Source organism: Podarcis vaucheri (assembly GCF_965113315.1).
Source record: "Podarcis vaucheri genome assembly, chromosome: 1".
Classification (NCBI taxonomy): domain Eukaryota; kingdom Metazoa; phylum Chordata; class Lepidosauria; order Squamata; family Lacertidae; genus Podarcis; species Podarcis vaucheri.
Window position 1 is genome coordinate 133,031,997 of NC_138759.1, and position 21,183 is coordinate 133,053,179.

Genomic DNA, 21,183 nt, shown 5'->3' on the forward strand with positions numbered 1-21,183 from the left:
TCCAAGTTTATTGCGCAACAGGTTCAAGGCGAGATTGAACCGCGAGAAAGGGGTGACATGAACTTTTGAAATTTCCCTCCATATCCCAGAATACAGTGCAAAATACATCCCAGTTAATACATTAAGGTTGGGTTACACAGATTACATCACGAATACATTAGGAATAGGTTGGGTTACACCGGATTAACATAGGGAGGGGGGAATATGCAGAGCTGGAGATATGCGCAGATAAGCACATTCTGAGAAGACAATGGTCCATGTATGCATAGTCTGTCACCTGGCATCGCCCGGAGGAAGGGCTTGGCAGAGCGATTTGACCGGATTAGGGTCTTGACACCTTGCTTGAGGGATTATGGAGGACAGGGGAGGTGTCATGGGGTCCTAGAGAAATTGAGCAAATTGGCACGTTGATTTTCTATGAATTTTATAGATTTTAGTCCCTTTCGACATTGACAATTGGAAATAAATGGATATATTGTAGCGAAGAAGGAGGTGAAGAAGACATGCCCCCCCCCTTCCGTATCAAGGCCCCATTAGCTAAAGTGGTGCTTCAGGTTAAGAACAGTTTCAGGTTAAGTACAGACCTCCGGAACAAATTAAGTACTTAACCCGAGGTACCACTGTACTGTTGGTCTCCTTCCTTCTCTCAGGGGAGACATCATTTTGTGGTACTCTCTCTTCACTAAACACTCTCTTCTCCACCTTTCTCCTCAAAGCTGCAGTTCCTCCCTCCACACAACTTCAGATCTTCAAATATCCCAAGGGCTGCCTCATGGAGGATGGTGCAAGCTTGGGGTTTTTTCCTCCCGCTCCAGAGGGCAGGACTCGAACCCATGGCCTCAAGTTACCAGAAGGGAGATTCTGACTAGACATCAATAAGAACGTTAGGATGGTAAAAACCGCTCCATAGTGGAGAGGTGGTGGACGATCTCCTTCCTTGGAGCTTTCGAAGCAGAAGTTGGATAACCATCTGTCATTGATGCTGCAGCTGAGATTCCTTCATTGTAAGGGGTTGGACTAGATGACCCTTGGGGGCCCTTCTAACTCTACAATATGAATCATTGATGCCTATAATTCTTGGGCTCTGTGATCTCTGCAGATGGTGACAGCAGCCACGAAATTAAAAGAGGCCCGCTTCTTGGGAGAAAAGCAATGACAAACCTAGACAGCATCTTAAAAAGCAGAGACATCACCTTGCCAAACAAAGGTCCGTATAGTTAAAGCTATGGTTTTCCCAGTAGTGACATATGGAAGTGAGAGCTGGACCATAAAGAAGGCTGATCGCCAAAGAATTGATGCTTTTGAATTAAGGTGCTGGAGGAGACTCTTGAGAGTCCCATGGACTGCAAGAAGATCAAACCTCTCCATTCTGAAGGAAATCAGCCCTGAGTGCACACTGGAAGGACAGATCCTGAAGCTGAGCCTCCAATATTTTGGCCATCTCATGAGAAGAGAAGACTCCTTGGAAAAGACCCTGATGTTGGGAAAAATGGAGGGCACAAGGAGAAGGGGGCGACAGAGGACGAGATGGTGGGACAGTGTTCTCGAAGCTACAAACATGAGTCTGACTAAACTGCGGGAGGCAGTGGAAGACAGGAGTGCCTGGCGTGCTCTGGTTCATGGGGTCACGAAGAGTCGGCCACGACTAAACGACTAAACAACAACAACATAATTCATGCCCATCAGGGGCTCACTTCCTCAAAGCTCACTGGAATTCCTCCCCTCTTCCATTTAGTGAGTTCTGGTTGGTGCTGATGCTTATGAAGGACCTGTGATCTTCGCCTGGGAAATTTCGCATTCCACAGGTGAATATTAAAGAGCAAATTAGTCCTGAGCCAGACAACACGGGCTGCCACCACGAGCCCCACCCTCCTCCGCGGAGGACTGAAGCCAAAGTCAGAAGGGAAGGAATGTCAGGGCTGGGAGGGCGGGGCTTAGGCATCAGGGTGGGGCTATGCAAATAGAGGCGGGTTTCTTTTAAAAAACAAACCGGAGAAAATCACAGAGATAGAAACGTTTAGAGCAGTGTAAGCCTCAACTGAATTCTGAGTCTAAATAGTTTAGACTAGCTTTCCCGCTTGATACGAAATTGGAAAAGGGTTCTCAGCACACAGACCTGCCTCCCTGAGCACAGGAAGAACCGGAGGTAGGTGGTTGGAGTCGTGTGTGTGTCTGTGTATTATTTATACACATATTTGTGTGTGTGTGTGTATGGTTTTGTGTGTGTGTGCATATATATATATATATATATATATATATATAGTTGTTGTTGTTTAGTCGTGTCAGACTCTTTGTGACCCCATGGTCCAGAGCACGCCAGGCACTCCTGTCTTCCACTGGGTCCCACAGTTTCGTCAAACTCATGCTGGTAGCTTCAAGAACACCGTCCACCCATCTCGTCCTCTGTCGTCCCCTTCTCCTTGTGCCCTCCATCTTTCCCAGCATCAGGGTCTTTTCCAGGGAGTCTTCTCTTCTCATGAGGTGGCCAAAGTCTTGGAGCCTCAGCTTCAGGATCTGTCCTTCCAGTGAGCACTCAGGGCTGATTTCCTTATGAATGGATTGGTCTGATCTTCTTGCAGTCCATGGGACTCTCAAGAGTCTACTCCAGCACCATAATTCAAAAGCATCAATTCTTCGGCGATCAGCCTTCTTTATGGTCCAGCTCTCACTTCCATCCATCACTACTGGGAAAACCAGAGCTTTAACTATACGGACCTTTGTTGGCAAGGTGATGTCTCTGCCTTTTAAGATGCTGTCTAGGTTTGTCTTTGCTTTTCTCCCAAGAAGCAATACTTATATATGTGTGTGTGTGTGTGAGAGAGAGAGAGAGAGAGAGAGAGAGTGTGCGCGTGTGCCTATGTATGTATGTGCATAAATATGTGTGCGTGCATATATATTTTTGTGTGTGTGCATGTGCATCTAACTGTGTGTACATATGTGTGCCTATGCCTGGTGCATATATTTATGTGCGCCCGCGCGTATCCGCTTCTCGACCCCGCCCCCATCACGTGGTCCGGTTCCTGCCGCCCGACCCCTCGCCCCCCCCCCTTTAGCCTTCAGATGCTGCGTCGCTGGCGCGCGCGCGGGGTTTGTCACGTGGGGGCGTGGAGCGCGGCTGGCGGTTGGCTGGCGCGTGCGCAAGGGCGTCGCCGCCGCCGCTCCCTCCTCCTCCTCCTCCGCCGCGGGGACCGTTGGGAAAGCGGCTTCTTCCCGGGTCTTCCGGCTGCGGCTGCTGAGGGGGCGGCGGCGGCGGGAGCGGCTTGGTGGCGAGCGGGGCCGGGAAGCGAAGGCGCAGGGCGGCAACGGCGGCGGCGGCGTGACAATGAGGCGACGCTGCTGCTGCTGCTGCTGCTGGCGTCGCCGAGGCCTTCTATAGCCGGGCTCGGGCCCAGCCCAGGCGGCGGCGGCTGCTCTCCCGCTCCGCCATGGGGAACACCGTCACCTGCTGCGTCTCTCCCGGCGCCAGCCCCAAGCTCGGCCGGGTCCGCGGCTCGGCGCTGAGAGCGGCGTCCGCCGGAGGGGGCGGCGGCGGGAGCGGGGCGGCGGCGGCGGCCGTGGGGCTCGAGCGGAGGGCGGGCAACTACCGGGAGGTCACTGAGGCCGAGTCGGGGGACTCGGATCCCGGCGGGGGCGGACCCCACCTGCAGCACATCAGCGACCGCGAGTTCCCGGATGGTGAGTGCGGGGGGGGGTGAGGACCCCCGGGGGGGGCTGAGGAAGTGCCGCTTCCCCCGGAGTGAAGCGTCTTTCGTTCCGTGGCTCCCCTGGAGCCTTCAGAATGACCCTTACTCGGAAGTAGGTCCAGCTTTGATCAGCAAGGCTGTTATTTCCAAATCCCCGCTGGGTGAGATCCCTACAGCCTTTCTCAAACTCTGCTCCCCAGATGTGTTGGGACTACAACTCCCATCAGCCCTAAGGATGGCTCGCAAAATTTAAGTTGGAAGAGACCTCAGGGTCAATCTGATCACCAGCCTTCTGGTTAGTAGCCAGATTATCCCATCATGCAAGGAAGGGGGCACAAAGGTTTCAAGTGCCTGTGATAGCATAGTTCTTGCGCCCAGTGTTTGAAATTAGCGGAGCGCATTTTGCACCTGACTAATTGGTCACTTGCGACGAAGTGAAGATGCCAGGATGGCGCCTGGCATGCCAGGGGATCATTGGATCTGGACTGTTTTCACACATTAAAATCACATCCTGTAGAATACTAACCGCTATATTTTATCTGTACAATCAGAATGAATTTCAGGAAGCAAAATGCTTTTTTCTGTGCAGCCTGCGTAGGAGCAGTGAACAATGTTGTAGTTAATTGTTGTAGCTTGTCTTCAGTTACCCCACAGTTGTGAAAAATATTCCTACATTATGAATGATCTGTGTCACCATTAAGAAAAAGAGGTAGGAATAGACCAATATATAGGTGGACTGTTCCTGGATCAAGTGACTTCTCTTCTTTAAGTTCTCAAAGTTCTTAACCTAGCTCAAGGTTGTAATCACAGAGTGTTTGTTGTGGGGGAGGAAGGGAAAGGAGAATGTTACCCGCTTTGAGACTCCTTTGGGTAGTGATAAAGCGGGATATCAAATCCAAAAATCTGAACTAGCGAGATGTTTAACTGATAATCAATCACAGCCTGTCCATCCTTTGAAAATAAGGCTTTAGACCCATCTTGCTCCAAAATGGCAACAAGACATTTTGTTTTGGCAACGGCAACCTTGGATTTAGGAGCCATTTGGCACCTAGTTTATACAACTGAGTTTCTGACACTGGTCACAAAGGGTTAACAGCACAATGTTTATTTGAGTAACAATGAAAGCAAATTCACAGTAAACTGAAATCTGGGGTGAATGTAATTAGAACTAGTAATCTCCCAAACCTATTCCTAACTGGCTAATTCCCTCTCTCATTTCCTGTCAACTGACCAAAGTTCCCACTACCACCCAATTATCATCCTATGCCCTTTTCAGCCTCCCCCTCCCCTTTTAACATTCTATACTCCCAATGGATTTCCTTCCCTTACCCTCAAAGCTCAAACCCAAAATATGGTTCATTTATACCAGTTTTGGACTATGCTGCCCTTGATAAGTTCCTGGCCTGCCTTCTGGACTGGCAGTGATCAGCACAGAAACTGATGCTGCCTGTGTGTGATTTATGGGTCTGTTTTGCATTCAGAGAAATCTCTGTCTGGAAACAAGATTAAACAGTACGTCAGAAGAGTAATAATGTGATGAACACTCCTTTAGCTTGTAGTGTATCACTGAAGGAGGATGTGAATGTTTCCGCCTGTACTTTGAACCTTAGAGGTGGGGAAGTTTAAAGAGAAATTATTTATGTTTATTACTTTCCAATTAGTCCATTAACCAGAATGGCTACTAACTTTTCATCAGGCTTGTAATCCAGTCATTTCATGTGCTCTTGGCCGGATTGAGACAGCAATTCTAGGTCTTCATTTTGCTTTTAATAATCATCAGTATAAACTAGGACCATGGTGCACCATCAAGTTCCCAACATTCTGTTCCACTTAAGTGTCACCAAGGGATGAATCCAGGTTCAAGGTGTACAGATAGGAGCACTGTTTGTGCCTACTTGAAGACTTGGAGTCTAAATGCAAAGCTGAGAAGGAGTAGCTTAATTCCAAGTGAGAAGTGGGAATGCAGAATAGCTCAGAAGTGGAGTACTTCACTGCTGAATTTAATGGGAATGCTACTTGGGGGGAAATGGGTGTGGATAACCCTTCTGTTTCCCTTAGAACAGGGGTCTGCAACCTTTAAGACAAAAAGAGCCACTTGGACCCGTTTCCGAAGGAAAAAAAACTGGGAACCACAAAACCATTGTGACATTTAAAACAAATATATCTCCGGAGCCGCGATCTGACGGCAGGCGGGAAGGCGGTGTCGGGACGGTGCGTGACTAACGCATGCACCGCCCCCATGCGACATCACAGCCAGTACAGCGCCCGCCACAGTGAGGAGTGTCGGGGCGCACAATGCGCCTCCTCCCCTCGCTAGTATCCGCCCTGGAGCCGCGGCAAAGGTGTAAAAGAGCCACATGCGGCTCCGGAGCCGCGGGTTGCAGACCCCTGCCTTAGAAGATAGGCAGTAGTTGCTGAAGAAGAACAATGGAAAAGATTGATAATAAAAGTGCCTGCAGAAGAAGAGATGACCTGGTGGGTTGGTCTTGAAGTCCTTGTTCTTGTTGTGTTTCCTTCTGGTAGCAGGTCCCAATTACAGGAGTGCCATCCCTACTTACGGTACTTATTTTTTTAAATATATGATGTTTGTTTACTTCATTAAAACCATTGTGGGTTTATTATGTAGGGTCCCTGGCCTTCTCCCCTATAATTCCAGAACTGGTAGTAGATAGCTGTGTTTTGAAAGCTTTTCTTGCTGTCTTTCTTAGTATCAGCCATTGTTTTTCATCGTCTTCATGGAGATTTTTTGCTGCGTCTGATAGGTTGAAACAGTACCTTTTCCAATACTGGGGCTGTTTAGAAAAGCTAAATGGCAGCAGCTCTCATTGCACACAGGCTGCATAGTGTTGCTGCTTGTCTTTCAAACGTCCAGTTTATGGTCATCTGTTCTTCTTTCTTCCAAAAACTATCTTATAGAGAGAGCTGCAATCCAGCCTCAAAGTTAGTGTTCACACTTCTCTCATGGTCTTCTAGTAAGTGATGCATTGAGAGCAGTTGGATAATTTTTATACAGTATACAACCATATAGTATAACATGGCCCCAGATGAGCATCAGCTGTCCATTAAAAATGGGAACAAGCACAACTTTTCCAGAGTGATCTGACCATTTTGTGGAGTATATACTTCCACTTCGTGACATATAATATTTGGGGGGGGTAGACTTTAACATTTGTGTATATCTTACTAATCTGGCAAAGCATCTTTGGACTACATTGAAGTAGTTTGTACTCCAGTATGAAAGAAGGGATTCAGATCTCAACTAAAGAATCTGGGCAACTCTTGGAGAAATCTAACCCTTCTCCCCTACTTCCCTGGCAATTCCTTTGAATGTGACTTGTTTACTTTAACAAGAAACTGCCATTGATTTAAGAACTGGAACTGTAGTTGTGATGGCATCTTCCTATAATGATGTTTGGAAGCAAAATATGCAGTGTAAGCAAATACATTCCATCTTAAATTTGTATAATGCATACCAATCCCAGAACTTATTTCTTGATGGGGACACTTGATACCTTTTTAAAACCAAGACATGCTGCTTGTAATAACTAATATGTAGTTATGAATTGTGATACAAAAGTTATGTTCAGAGTGCAGGTGGCAAGGCAAGTTTGAGTGACTTAACCATTGAATTTTCTATGTGTTTATTGGAAGGAAGGAAAAGGGTGGTGGAACAATGGAATTCTGGAGGCTAACTTAAAAATGACATAATATAGCTGGACAATGGCAAGCTATATCCAGACCAACAGGAAGTTAAGTTACAGCAGTAAAGTCAGACATCAGCAACCCACTCCCACCCAGCTCTTTTTCCATGCAGGTTTCCTGGAAAAAAAACCTTAAGTTATGTTTGCTTCCTGAACCAAAGGAATAATACTAAAATTAGTTGTACCTATCAAAGAGTACTTTGACATGGGAAAATATTTAGCAGTCTTACTCAGTTTTAGCAGCTTTCTGATTTGTGAACAATCTTATTGGTTAATCTTCTTGATTGATTGGTTGGAAATCTAGTAAGTGAAGAATGATAAATGTGGCCAAATTCTTCAAATGATGGCTAGCCATCTGTGTGGTTGCCTTGCTGTATGAGTTTTTTGACTGTCATAATGGCACAAACAATAATTTCTAAAAAAGTGCAGTGGGGGCTTCAGTAAATTTTTATTGATACTTAGGTCAATTTAGTTTCACACTAAATAATAACATTAAAAACCAATAATCAGGAGAATCGTAATATACAGTTGGCAACATAAAATTCCATAAATACCTGCATAGTAAAAATTACAGGCTCAGAAACTTCTAAATGCAGTAATAATAGCAGCAGAAAAAAGCAGGAGCAATAAAAACAGATAAAATTAAACTACAATATTGTTAGAAAAGGGAAAGCGCTCCTTGTTAAAATTTGCAAGTGTACAACTCTGGAAAACAGTATGGGTGAAGAAAGGGGAAGCAAACCTAGCACTTCACAGTTACCTTCAAAGTATTCAGAAGGGTTAATGCTTAGTGCTGAGCAGCTTTTTCTTCTGGAGTAGCTGTGACAAGTCTAGGAGCGAAACAGGCTACAGCTTGCTCTTGCAACAGAGCAGACGTGAACAAACACCAGGCCTTTCTCACAAGGCGCCTCTCAGAGGAAAGGATCTGCAATACTATCAGTTCCAGCTCGAAAATATAAAATTACATGTGGGCTTTAGGCCCAGTTTTAGAAGGGTTGTCCTGTGGGATGAAATATGTGGTAGTAGTAAGGAGCAAGAGGAATATAACTGTGTTGATTCCTTTGGACCTCTCTAGGCAGCTTTCAACATTGGCATCCTTCTGGTTAGACTATTTTGAGTTGGAAGAATTGCATTGCGGTGGCTCCACTCCTGCTTGGATGGTTAAGACCCTGGTGGCGTTGACGGGGTTATTGCTCTGTTCCTTGGCAAGTATATTATGGGGTCCCACAGGGTTCTTACATTATCTCCCATACTGTTTAATATCTACATGTAATTGCTTAGAGAATTCATCCACAAATTTAACACTGGTGTTGTCAGTAGACACAGATGATACCCAGCTCTATCTCTCCTTTTCATCTTTCACCAGTGCCTAGGTACAGTAATGCCCAAATCTAGATAAGATGATGGTTCTGTTACGTGGTGGTTCACCTGCCCGGTGGATGACTTTAACTTGTTCTGGATGGTGTTGCATCCACTGTAAGGATCGGATTCACAGTAGATCATAGGTCTGGTGTTATCCCTGTCAATGCAAGTAGCCTCAGTGACATGAAGTGCCCTTTATCAGCTTTGGTTGATCTATCAGCTGTAGCCCTCTCTGGACAAAGATAACCTTGCTACAGTTACCTATGTTCGTTCTTATAACCTACTGCTTGGAGTAATGTGATATACCAGTGTTAGAAACTGAGATATGAAAGCTAGGAGCTAAATGGTACCTTAAACCTAGTTTATGGGTGCATGGTTTTTTAATACCAAGAATACAAAGCTGAAAATGAATGAACTGCAGCTAAAATATTACGTTCATTTTTCACATGGTCTAGTCCTTCCCTGGCCCACCCCCCTAATATTCTGAAGAGGGTCTCTTCTCCAGTCTACAGAGAATAACTGGAAGTGGGGAGGCAGAAAAAGGTCCTCCTTTCCTTCCAATCTGCAGTTTGAATCTGAAATCTTAGGCACAGTACTGCGCCCAGAGCTCAGAATCTGTTCGTGCTAATGGACTTCCCTATTGCAAATTGTGCCTAGAACAAGTTTTGAACACTGTATTATACACAAGGTTGCCTCTGAAAAAGATCTGGAAGCAACATCAAACATCTGGAAACAACCCAATCCTAAACAAGGCAGCAGGGTATCGGGGACCCAGCAATCTGGTCATATTACTGTGGTGTTTTCCCACCTGCACTGGCTGCTATCCTTCTCTGAGTTCCGCTGCTTCATGGGGTGTGTCAGATGGCTACTGGGGAGAGAATATTTTTGGTACTGGTGCCCTGGTTATGGAATGCCCTCAGAGGTGTACCACCAGCCCCTGCCAGGGGTGCAGGCCTCGAGGGGCACAAAATCACCTATCAAGACTAGGGAACGTATGAGGTATGTGTGCTTGGCGACACTGTGTGGCAATACACTGCAGCACAAAGGCGTGCAATTTTTTCCATCCTCCTCAGTCCGGACACTTCAAGTACTCGGGATGCATAGCATGTAGCAGTTGGGTTGTGCAAAATGTTATTTCTAATGTGGCTATTGTAAAGTGATTCCCCCACCCCCTGGTGATGGCAGGTGGGGCCCTAGGTACGCCTCTGGCCCTCCTCAGAGAGACTTGCCTGCGCAAGTGCTCAAGTCATCCTTTTGATGCCAGGGTTTATATTTTCCTTTATATTTTTATACAAAATTAATTCGATCTTTTATTGTGCTTTAATGCTAGTTTTACGGCTTGCTGCCGGTGGTTTATCACTTCTTTTACTGTGATTATTTGTCTTTGTCTTGTTGCTTGTTTTTAATTAATATTTGGGCAGAGGCTATTATTTAAAGAAGCTGATCTTCCTACAATCCTACACACATTAAAGTAAATCCTACTGAAGCCAGTGAGACTTGCTGATGAATTATGCATAAAATCCAACTGTAAGAGACTTAGGGAAAGACAGACAAAACGGAAATGGCAGGGAATACAATACATTTTCCTTGTTCATGAGAATGATGGGCAACTAAACTTACAATATACAGGCATAGCTCACTTCATTGCGCCTTGCGGATATTGTTACCTTATGAGGACACAGGTGCAGCTGCAGGCAGCCTTACCATTCCCAGGGGAAGGAAGCCCCCTACCACCACTGCCCCTCTTCTGGTTATGAAGGTGGAGCCGGCTTGGGCTGGAGCCAGGGTTTTGCCCTCCCACCCATGCAGCCAAGGTGGCCTGGCTTACTAGACTACTACAGTATAGTGTAAACAGAACTTTTATATGTACTGGGAAACAAAAATATATATGGTATGACTCACTTTATTGCGATACTTGCTTTATTATGGTGTTCTGCTACCAAACCCCCAATATCTCTGATGTACAGTATGCCTGTACAGTGGTGCCTCGCAAGACAAAAAGAATCCGTTCTGTGATTCTCTTCGTCTAGCGGTTTTTTCGTCTTGTCAAGCAAGCCCATTGAAGGATTAGCGGATTAGCGCTATTAGTGGCTTATCTGCTGATCGGATCAGCTGATAAGCGGCTTAGCATCTTAGAAAAAAGGGGGGGAAAGGAAAAACCAGCAGGAACTCGCAAGACATTGTCGTCTTGCGAAGCAAGCCCATAGGAAATTCGTTTTGCGAAGCACCTCCAAAACGGAAAACTCTTTCGTCTAGCTAGTTTTCCGTCTTGCGAGGCATTCGTCTTGCGGGGCACCACTGTATAAGCATTTAATCTCGGTTGGGTTGCCATTTCACTTTGCTGTCTTCCTGTAAGTCATGGGGCTCAAGCTGGTCCAAAGCAAAGGACAGCTAGCTTTGCATATTCTGTAAAAGTTAGTCTACAATATCTAATAGGAAAAGCAACTGGTCTTTTGAGTTATATCTGAGTCATTTAAGACGGCTTTTAAAGTCCACAACCAATTCTGAAAAATAGTTCAGACAGTTTTAGCCATCTAAATCAGGGATCAGCAACCTTTTTCAGCCGTGGACCAGTCCACCGTCCCTCAGACCATGTGGTGGGCCAGATTACATTTTGAAAAGAAAAAAAGAACGAATTCATATGGCCCGCAAATAACCCAGTGATCCATTTTAAATAAAAGCACACATTCTACTCATGTAAAAACACCAGGCAGGCCCCACAAATAACCCAGAGATGCATTTTAAATAAAAGGGCACATTCTATTCATGTAAAAACACCCTGATTCCTGGACTGTCCGCGGGCCGGATTGAGAAGGCGATTGGGCCGCATCCGGCCTCCGGTCCGTAGGTTGCCTACCCCTGATCTAAATGTTTTTGGAAAGCGCAGCTGGGTTTTTGATTCAGTGGACCTTTTTTTTTCATTCGGTTTTGCTTTCTTCCTTAGGTCTAGGAAATATGTGCCTGAAGTTTATAATGTATTTAGAATTTGGGAGCTATTACTCCAGAGCATCTAAGGGACGCGGGTGGCGCTGTGGGTAAAAGCCTCAGCGCCTAGGGCTTGCCGATCGAAAGGTCGGCGGTTCGAATCCCCGCGGCGGGGTGCGCTCCCGCTGCTCGGTCCCAGCGCCTGCCAACCTAGCAGTTCGAAAGCACCCCCGGGTGCAAGTAGATAAATAGGTACCGCTTACCAGCGGGAAGGTAAACGGCGTTCCGTGTGCTGCGCTGGCTCGCCAGATGCAGCTTTGCCACGCTGGCCACGTGACCCAGAAGTGTCTCCGGACAGCGCTGGCCCCCGGCCTATAGATGTGAGATGGGCGCACAAACCCCAGAGTCTGTCAAGACTGGCCCGCTCGGGCAGGGGTACCTTTACCTTTACCTTACTCCAGAGCATGGATAGAAATCATTGGCTTGTCTTAAATTTTGGTTACAAAACAGTGGGAAAAGGCATGCATGTTTGGGTCAAGCATTAGGCATGCATGTTTGGGTCAAGCATTATAAATGTCATAATAGGTGATGTGTTGTTTAATGGCAAATCATGAATACTTATGACTCTATGAACCAAACATTTTGGATGCTTCTTCAGTGAGATCGAAAGTAAATGGCTTTTGTTGCGTAACTTCTACCCCAGTTTCCAGAAAGTTAGGGTGCTTAGGACAGGATTATAAAATGGGCTTGAACACATCCAGTGGCTTGATTTAAATCTGTGGTTTTAACTTGCTTAAGTAAAGATTAATTTAAATCAATTTCCCCATTGTCTAAAACATACTTCCTGAACAGCCATACCCACTACTTGGTTGCTATGGCAGTTAAAACACTTCAATTAAATAAAGCCTTTATACTACCTACAAGCATAATCCGAAACCTTTGGTCATGCAGCATGCATTCTTTGTACACTCCACAATTGTATCTCTTTTAAAAACAAGGGAAGTGATTGTGAAGCTACTGGATTTTTGTCTGGCTGTGTTCACATGGCAGCATCACTCACCTGAAGACAAGAGCCACAATCCAGTACAGAATTAAATACATTAGATTGTGGCCTAGGTCTTCAGAATTTTCCAGAAGAAACCGGACCAGTGTTCTTGCACGTTAGATAGAAAGTGGATGTCTTTCTTTTTAGTTGATAGTTACAAATGTCAATCATTTCTTCAACAATAAATGTGTTCCATTGTATCATAATTATAAGGTGTCAGATTTTTTCCAGGCAATATTTATTTTCACACTGATTCTGTAAGTGTTTGTGAGTGTGCATCATAATTGGGCTTTAAGAACTGTAGAATTTAACATGCTTTATTACATTACAGATTTTATTTCAAATCAAGCTACCTTCAGAAGTGAAACAACATTATTTAAAATTACAAATCCATCTTAAAACAGAAATGCAGTGAAATAAATGGGTTTGGCACCCTATGGCAAGCCTTTTAGAAGCTTTTTATTATAAAATGTCATAAGATTTGGCAGCAGCTTACGACAGCAGATGCTGCATTGGAACTAAGAAAAGTAATTCAGGAGAGTCGTTAAAAACCGACCAACTTTAAAATATTAGTATTTGTTATGTAGAACAGTGTTTCCCAACCTTTTTTGGGCAAAGGCACACTTGTTTGATGAAAAAAATCTCGCGGCACACCACCATTACAGCCCCGTGACGTCAGCGCGCAGCGTCACGCCGGGAGGGACGCACGAAAGTGAAAGTTTTCAAATTTTTTCCCTCCCCCTTGCCGGGGAACCTCCAAGCTTTGGGGGTGGGGGGGGAGGAGGCAGCAAAGCGAGGGACTGAGGGACCCTAACCCTAACCCTAACCCTCACCGATCACCCGGGAAAGCATGCGAACGAGGAGCCCCCGTGTCCTGCTCCCGGCAGCGGACGGCACAAAGCGAGGAGGCCTGGACAAGGCAGCACGCTCCCCGCTCTCACTGCATCGGGGCTTTTCTCCTCCAGGCCGCTTTCGAAGTCCCCTTCTCCGCTCCCAAGAGCCGGAGCCGCTGCTTCCAGGCCCTGTCCGAGCCCCGACTTGTGGCCTCACTTCGAGGAGCGCCTGTTGCTGGGGACAGGGCTGCATCCCCCTCAGCCGCCGCCTCGCTTCCTTCCAGGAGACCCGGCGGCTCCCCCTCTCCCGCTCGCCCTCCTGCGCCCGCAGCAGACCGAGACCTCCCCGCCCCCGCCCGGCTCGGCCCTACCTGGGCACCTCCAAGCCCAGCCGGCTCCGCGTCGCGCTCCACGCCGGGCAGCTGCAGCGGGGGCGCGCGGCGGCCCGGCTGAGCGCGCCCCAGAACCGCCGCGCCGTCGCTCGCGAGTCCCTCCGAGAGCCCTCAGGACTGACTCCGGAGTCGCAAGGCGGCGCGTCGCCCAGGGAAGGGGCGGCTTCCCACAAGTCCTCCAGGAAGCAAACGCCCTCGCCCGCCTCCCTCCAGGCAACATCTCGCGGCACACCAGGCAACATCTCACGGCACACTTGTGTGCCGCGGAACACCGGTTGGGAAACACTGATGTAGAACCTCTATAATCTGAGCTGGTTCACATGGTATGCTAAGCTATGAAGTACAGGCAATACCTGATCCGGTCATGACAGCCAGATAGGTGGCTCTGCAACAAACTTTAGCTGCAGCTCATGGTTAGTGAGGACCTGCTTACCTGAAGGAAACCCCATTAAATTCAGTAGGACTTCTGAGTCAATATCATTATGTTGTTAATGTCCTTGCATATCTGCATGGAGCGAAATGGAAATTAACTTCTACATATGTGCAGTCCACCTTCTGAGCTTACACATGCTACGAACTGATCTTCCTTTAAGTTTCATAGTAATAATTATGTGTGTTTTCATGTCCAAATCTGTGTTTTTCTGTACAGTACTCTTAAAAAATCAAGTTCCTGTAAATCGTGAATTGCATGAGGTATGCAGGCTGTATCAGTAGAGGTTTGGGATTTAGCTTCTACTTCATTGTAAATCAAAATTACTCTGATGTAATTGTATACTAACCAAATGAGTGAATGGAAAGCTTGACTTAAACCAATAACTGTTTCCTCTTTTTTGGTGTCTTAAATTAATTTCCTAACCCTCACCCCCATTCTGATGGGAGGTTTGATGTAGAACTTTCAATATTTTAATGACTGTTTCTACACATGACCTCTTTTTAATTCAGGTGTAAGGCAGCAGTGCCATTTCATCTGTTCCCTGAAGGACTATGTAGATTAGCAAACTGTCTGAAAGTATTTCACCGTTACTGGTACTTATAAGTGCTTTTGCCCTTACTTTGCATGGACAATGGAGTCATCCATCAGTGTCCTGCTGAATGGCCAGGGAGGAAATCTAAGTCAATCCAAAGCAGATGATTATATGAAGTAATAGCTTGCTTTTGTGCTGCATGAGATTGTTAGTCAGGATGGAGAAGGCAATACTTTAGTTCCCTATTGTAATAGGACTTTGCTTGTTATGAGACATTCAGGAACCTGATGTTCAAGGACCTACCATTTGTGGTCAGTTCAGAGACAGAAGAATTAAAGAGATGGAGCTTTTCCTGAAACATACCACTTCAGGTGGTGCAGTTGCATATTTCAGTGCCCCCTTTCTCTACCATTCACTGAGGCCCAACTTAAATAGGATGCAGGACATAGGTTTAGCACTTGCGTGTCTCCAATCACGCCAGTCATTTTCAGATCGTTGGCTTGTTAACGTGTTACATTAGCAGGTCAATGATTAGCGGCCAAACAAACATGCTGCGTGTGTGGAAACATGACAGGGTGTGTGGGGAATGTTCCAACTCTACAATGCTAGGACAGAAATGTAACAATGCCATTCATGCATTTGGTATCCAACTTCAGCTCAGAACTCTATGATTTATGATTATAGCCATGTTAGTATGTCAAAGAGTGAACCTGCAGTGCCTTAGAGAGGAAATTGTCTCATTGCAGCATAAACTTTCACTGTCAGCCGTCCAAAGGCATACCAGTATGTCTACAATTTAAATCCCTTGGAGCAGCTGTTCCTCCTTGGCAGAGACTTGGGCCATGCTGCTGAAGATTCCCCTCTGGTAAACTGCAGTGTATTCTGTTAATCTGCAGCACATGTGGTTCCTTTGTATTTAAGTCCGTCTGTAAAATTACTGCTGAAGTACAAGTGAATCCTGTGTCTATATAGCATAGGTCATTTTGTGGCCAACTATCTTTGCAAGCGTGCCAGAAATCAAGACCCAAGTGCGAGAGTCACTCTGGCAGACAGTATAACACATAAAACAGCTGCTACACATTTGTGGTATGTTTTTGCCTCTAGTGAACTGGGCTGGGGGAAAGGCAGCTAGGTAGAATAGGAAAGGTACTTATATATTATATATATTTATATAATTATATATAATTATAATTTATATATATATTATATTTTAAAAAGCTACAATAGTGTATTCATTATTTTTTAAAGTTAAGTAATCCTGACCTGAGATGACCTCATAGCATCGAAAATGCCTTGTGGTTGGGTTCTCCCCAACTCAGTATCCTTTATGTGAATTTCTTAACAGTTTCAGTATTTACAAGCTTTCTGGTGACTCATGTCTCTTAGAAGTAAATCCAACTTCAATGATCTAAGTGTGAAATAATGTGTTTTAATGTGTGTTTCCCATTCATACTTGGAAAGTGTTCTTAACCAACTTCTTGAAATTCTTGGGGACTGCCTGTAGAATTTTAAAGATTTGGCATAATTAAAGCTACTTTCTTTGTTTACTCAGAGAGGAAAACTAAACTACTGATGGACAGCTGGATGCTTTTAGGAAGCCATCTAGCATTAGTCTAGCTTGTCCACACTATGTACTTGAAACAGCCAATCTAGCATGGCAATATTAGAAATTCAAATACATAATCTAATCGCCAAATGGCACTTTAAACCTAGGTTTCACTCGCCACAACAGAATGTCTAGGTGCTCTTTTTTTCAGCAATGGGATTTATTATTAACACATTCAGTCTCCAAGGAAGATATATCAGAAGTGACATTTTGCTTTAAACAGCCACCAACTTGGTATCCAGAGATCTCCACGTGGTGGCTATTGGACCTGCACCAGTCACAAAATGCACCTGGCTAATTTCTAACACTGGGCAATATTATATATGGGCAGTGTTATATATGTAATGAGGGCTGCTCATGCAGAAGAGCTGAGGCAGTATCGATGGTCTAGCACATGGTGTCAGTATGGTATCACATGATTGACAGGTGGATTGCCCCATCCACATGTCAAAATCCCTTGCACTTGTGCAAGGGATTTCACAATGCTCTTTGCAGTAGTCTCTTCCCATCTCTTTTAAAGATTGCTACAGCAGTCTTCAAAGGCGCAGGGGAGACTGCTGCAAAGAATGTGCAGCACATGCTTTCCAGCAGTCTCTTGCCCCCCACTTTAAAGATTGCTCTGGTGCTCTTTAAAGTGGGGGGAGCGCTTTCAAAGAGTGCTGCAAAGCAAGTGCCTGCTTCTTCATCGCTGCATGACAGAACGCTTTCTGTCAGAGCCTGTATCTAAAGCAGACATTGGTTCTAGCAATGAAAATTGCATGCTGGTTTTTTTTTTTTATACCCCCTCCCCAAAATATGTTGATCTTCTTCAAAGGTTGAAACAGCCGGCATGGAGCAGACTTTCCAAGAACATCCTGTCCGTTAGTTGATGGCACCAGTGACATCAGCTGATGGGCAGGTGGTTTAGAGAAATGGCAGGCACAGATTGGCCCATTGGCCAGAGTTCCCCACCCCTGATCTATTCAGAGCAGGCTGATGACTCGGACTTCAAATCCAACTGAATGGGGTAAATACCAGTTCAGTATGCTCAACGTTAGTGTGGTAGCACCCTGTTGATTATTATGAACTACTGTATGAATCTTTTTTTTTATTATTATTCTAAGATATGGTTCTAGTGTTTGAATGTATGAAAATGTACTATATAGATACTAATTATGTAACTGTTGGGAAGTATGGGATAGGTAGGATGTCTAGGAGTAAGTTCACTTTTCTTGGAATATAGATGTGTTTCCCAAAATAAATCCAAACCTAGGAATAGCATCCCTTCTGTTTCTTTGTTTCAGATTTAGCATTGGAGTCAAATCCATCTGACCATCCTAGAGCAAGCACAATTTTCTTGAGCAAATCCCAAACAGATGGTAAGCTATCTTTTGCTCTCTTAAAACGAAGGAGAGGAGGATATGATAGAGTGGATGGATTTTGATTGAGAAATGCCGCTGTCTCCTTCCACTTCCGTCAAAATACTGACTCTACATCAACATTTTTAGCTGCTCTTCATAGCCATTTTCCAAGGCATTTAAAAATAAGCTTTTAATTCATCCATTCTTTTGAAACACTTGCCACTCATTAGAATGAATAGGAATGATTGCATTTCTTATTTAGGAATGGTTTAGGATGGTTGTCCTATGACCAGTGCTTGGGGAAAAAATCTACTTAGGTTTATCCTGGCAGAGTGTGTGCCTTGTAGCTTGAAGCTCGGTAGCTTTAGATAACACAGCTCGTACCAGCATTTATTTTTGTAATCACATGTTCTTCGTGGTATAAAATTTCAGTGCAGTTGGATTAGCTCAAACTTAGCAAGTAAATGCTTAAAGCAGTGCTCTCTAGTGATGAAATACCAAGAGTCTTGAATGCATTTTCCCTCATAGGATGAACTGCTGCAATAACTCCCTAGTCTTTGCAGAGCAGAAGGTTCTGTTGCTTTGAGTGGCACTAACTCTGTGTCAACCTTTCTTGTATTGGGAGTAAATGTTAGGTTTCCCAAAAAAAGCAGCATAAAGTTTCGTTGACACACCCTGGAAGTAATAAACTGTCCTCAACTGAAAACTAATTTATTGTCAGATAAACCTTGGGTGGTATTTGTTGGCTTTGAATGTTTACTCCTAGCAATTAAACAGATTTCATTCTAAAATACAGAATGCATTTAGAAGTTGAAGCATTCATTAATAAAAGTGTTCACTCCCTTTTCAGTGAGAGAGAAGAGGAAAAGCAACCACATCAACCATGTAAGTACATCTAGTAAATGAAGAAAGGTGTAAGCAAAAGCCCAGCTAGTTACATGCAGGAAATGGCAGCAGTGAGCTTAAGAGTTTCACTCCTTGCTATTCCAACAGCTTACTTCAAACGTCTAAACCATTCACTGCATATTTAAGTTCCTGCATTTGCAGGGGATTGGACTAGATGACCCTTGGGGGCATTTCCAGCTCTGCAATTCTATGATTCTCAAGTTTCCTTTTTCCATAGCACAGTAGAACACAATCCTAGCTGGTGTTGTTGACTGCACAATATCTCAGTCTAAGCACTCACGTGATATAATTGTTTCAAGTGCAAAAGCATATTTAATAAGTGAGCATGAAATTTGTCTCCCACATGGCTAATGCTGTGATGAAGAAGGAGCATTAATGTGTGCTTCAGTGGGAGCTGCAGAAGAGGGTCACCTGTGACTAATGGGATTAGTGGTGATTAATCCGTTCAGCATGTCACTTCCATATTTTTTTGCCTGCCAACACTTGATAGAACAAGTGCTCTGTGCTCTGTGCTTCTGTTTCAGAAACACTTTGCAGCCAAAGTAGAATTTCCGTTGAGCAGCCTGTTAACTGCCAGTTGCTGGAATTCCTGCGGATTACAGGACTGGGTGGGCCTCAGCCTGAACATTGCATCTTCAGGAACAGTAGATTTTTTCTGAATTACTTAAAACAGATTAGTTATATTTTAAATGTTAAGATCCTGAGGATGTGCTTTGTTTGTTTAAACAACCCACAGGGATTCTAGTACAGTAACAACAAAATATTCTGCAAAACACAGTTCATCCCTGCCTTAAGATACCTGCTACCAACTTTCACACACTTTCCTAGAATTGTTTGGTGGGATGAGTAGCTTTTTGATGTTCATAGCTTATAACTGTTGAAGTATAATATTGATGGCACATGGTTGTGTAATGTAATGTGCTCATGCTCACTCTCCTAGGGTTGCCATATTCCCAAAAGTGAAAATCCAGACAGAGTTGTTGAGCTTTAGTTGCTGTTTTTTCCCTGATTCCGCAAAAATTTTTTCCCTAAAATGCCTGGATGTATCCAGGAAAATCTGGTTGTATGGCAGCCCTAGGCTCTTTTCCCAAAAAACTAAACACAATTAATCATTGGCTTTAAATGGGGGAATATCTGTAGCCTAAGTAACCCAGAATACCTTCCTTGAGCTTCAGCAGAGTCGTTTAGCTTCTCTATGACACACTGCTGGCACATGTTCTCAACTTTAAACATGTCATTTCTTGTTTATTCTCCTCTGCTATTTACAATAGTAGCCACAAGGGAGTCCAGACCTGGAGAAGGACTTGCGATGGGCGGCTGGTGTGTGTGTGTGTGTGTGTGAGAGAGAGAGAGAGAGAGAGAGAGAGAGATTTTCTATGCCATTCAAGTATTTTTATCTAATGTATCTTTGCTTTCTTTAATAGAATTTTAATGCTTAATTCTTAAATATGTAGGTTTGGATATGGGTGCTTACTGTAAACCCATAAATAGCTGTATTGGAAACCATTTTTAAGAACACTGCTACTTTCCCCTCCTCCTTACAGGTTTCTCCAGGGCAGCTTACAAAAAAGTATAGTTCATGTTCAACAATATTTATTGATGACAGCACAGTAAGCCAGCCTAATCTTAGGAGCACAATAAAATGGTAAGTACCACTGAGTCTTTAGGGAGAAGGTACACTAATGAACCATGTTCACCTCCTCTGGAGAGATCAGAGGAGTCAGTATTCTTTCTAGTGAAAGTGATTGATTCTGATTTTTATAAGTTGAGCAGGAAAGTTTTCTTTGCCCCCAAAGTACACAAAGTAAAATGCAGCAGTTTTATGAAACCTTTGCTCTGGTAACATTCTGTATAAAACGCAGAGTAAATTGTAGCCTCTTGGGTTGGCCTGCCATCTAGTGGCATGAAATTATTCCTTAACCACAGTACTTGATTCCAGAATTCTTTGATTCAGGGAAAAGTTACCTAATAGTTAAACTTTTTTTGTATCTTCATCTTTCTTGATTCTCTTATGTAGACTCCAGAGCTCTCATACTCCAGTTTCTATTTTTGCCCTCTCAGAGAATTGGGTATAAAATTAGCTTGTAACTTTAAAATGTTTAGCTGATAAAATATTGGAGTGCTTGAGACAATACAGTAATTAGGAATTAGGAACACAAAGCCCAGATTTGCCATAGATTGGCTCATGTAAGTCACACAGTGTGTTTAGGCCATAGAGAGCTGCAGGAGGAAGTTGGATTCGCAGCTGAAGCTGAGAAGTAGTGGAGATTTTAAGTACAACATCATGCATCATTTCAGATTGGGTCCCTTGACTCAGGGTTGCCAGAATAGCAGCAATGAGGGGAAGAGTGTTGGAAGTACCCTTCATTTTCCCCCTTGAAAATTTATTTCCCCTTACAATTAATTTCCTATACTGTTGTTTGGC

General features: G+C 44.4%; 1 protein-coding gene and 1 long non-coding RNA gene across 2 annotated transcripts in view; both read left to right on the forward strand.

Moving 5' to 3' along the window:
- Positions 1 to 3,342: 3,342 nt before the first annotated feature.
- CCNYL1 (cyclin Y like 1) overlaps positions 3,343 to 21,183 on the forward strand; it is a 33,536-nt gene continuing 15,695 nt past the window's right edge. Inside the window, exons 1-4 of the mRNA XM_082206517.1 lie at positions 3,343 to 3,675; positions 17,796 to 17,870; positions 18,703 to 18,737; positions 20,303 to 20,403. Of these exons, the coding sequence (XP_082062643.1) occupies positions 3,426 to 3,675; positions 17,796 to 17,870; positions 18,703 to 18,737; positions 20,303 to 20,403 (461 nt within the window). The 5' untranslated portion in view covers positions 3,343 to 3,425. The remainder of the gene's footprint in view (positions 3,676 to 17,795; positions 17,871 to 18,702; positions 18,738 to 20,302; positions 20,404 to 21,183) is intronic.
- Positions 5,121 to 7,812, forward strand: LOC309525656. Its single transcript, XR_014216477.1, has 3 exons — positions 5,121 to 5,748; positions 6,088 to 6,242; positions 7,335 to 7,812. It is a non-coding gene; the product is annotated as an uncharacterized lncRNA (long non-coding RNA).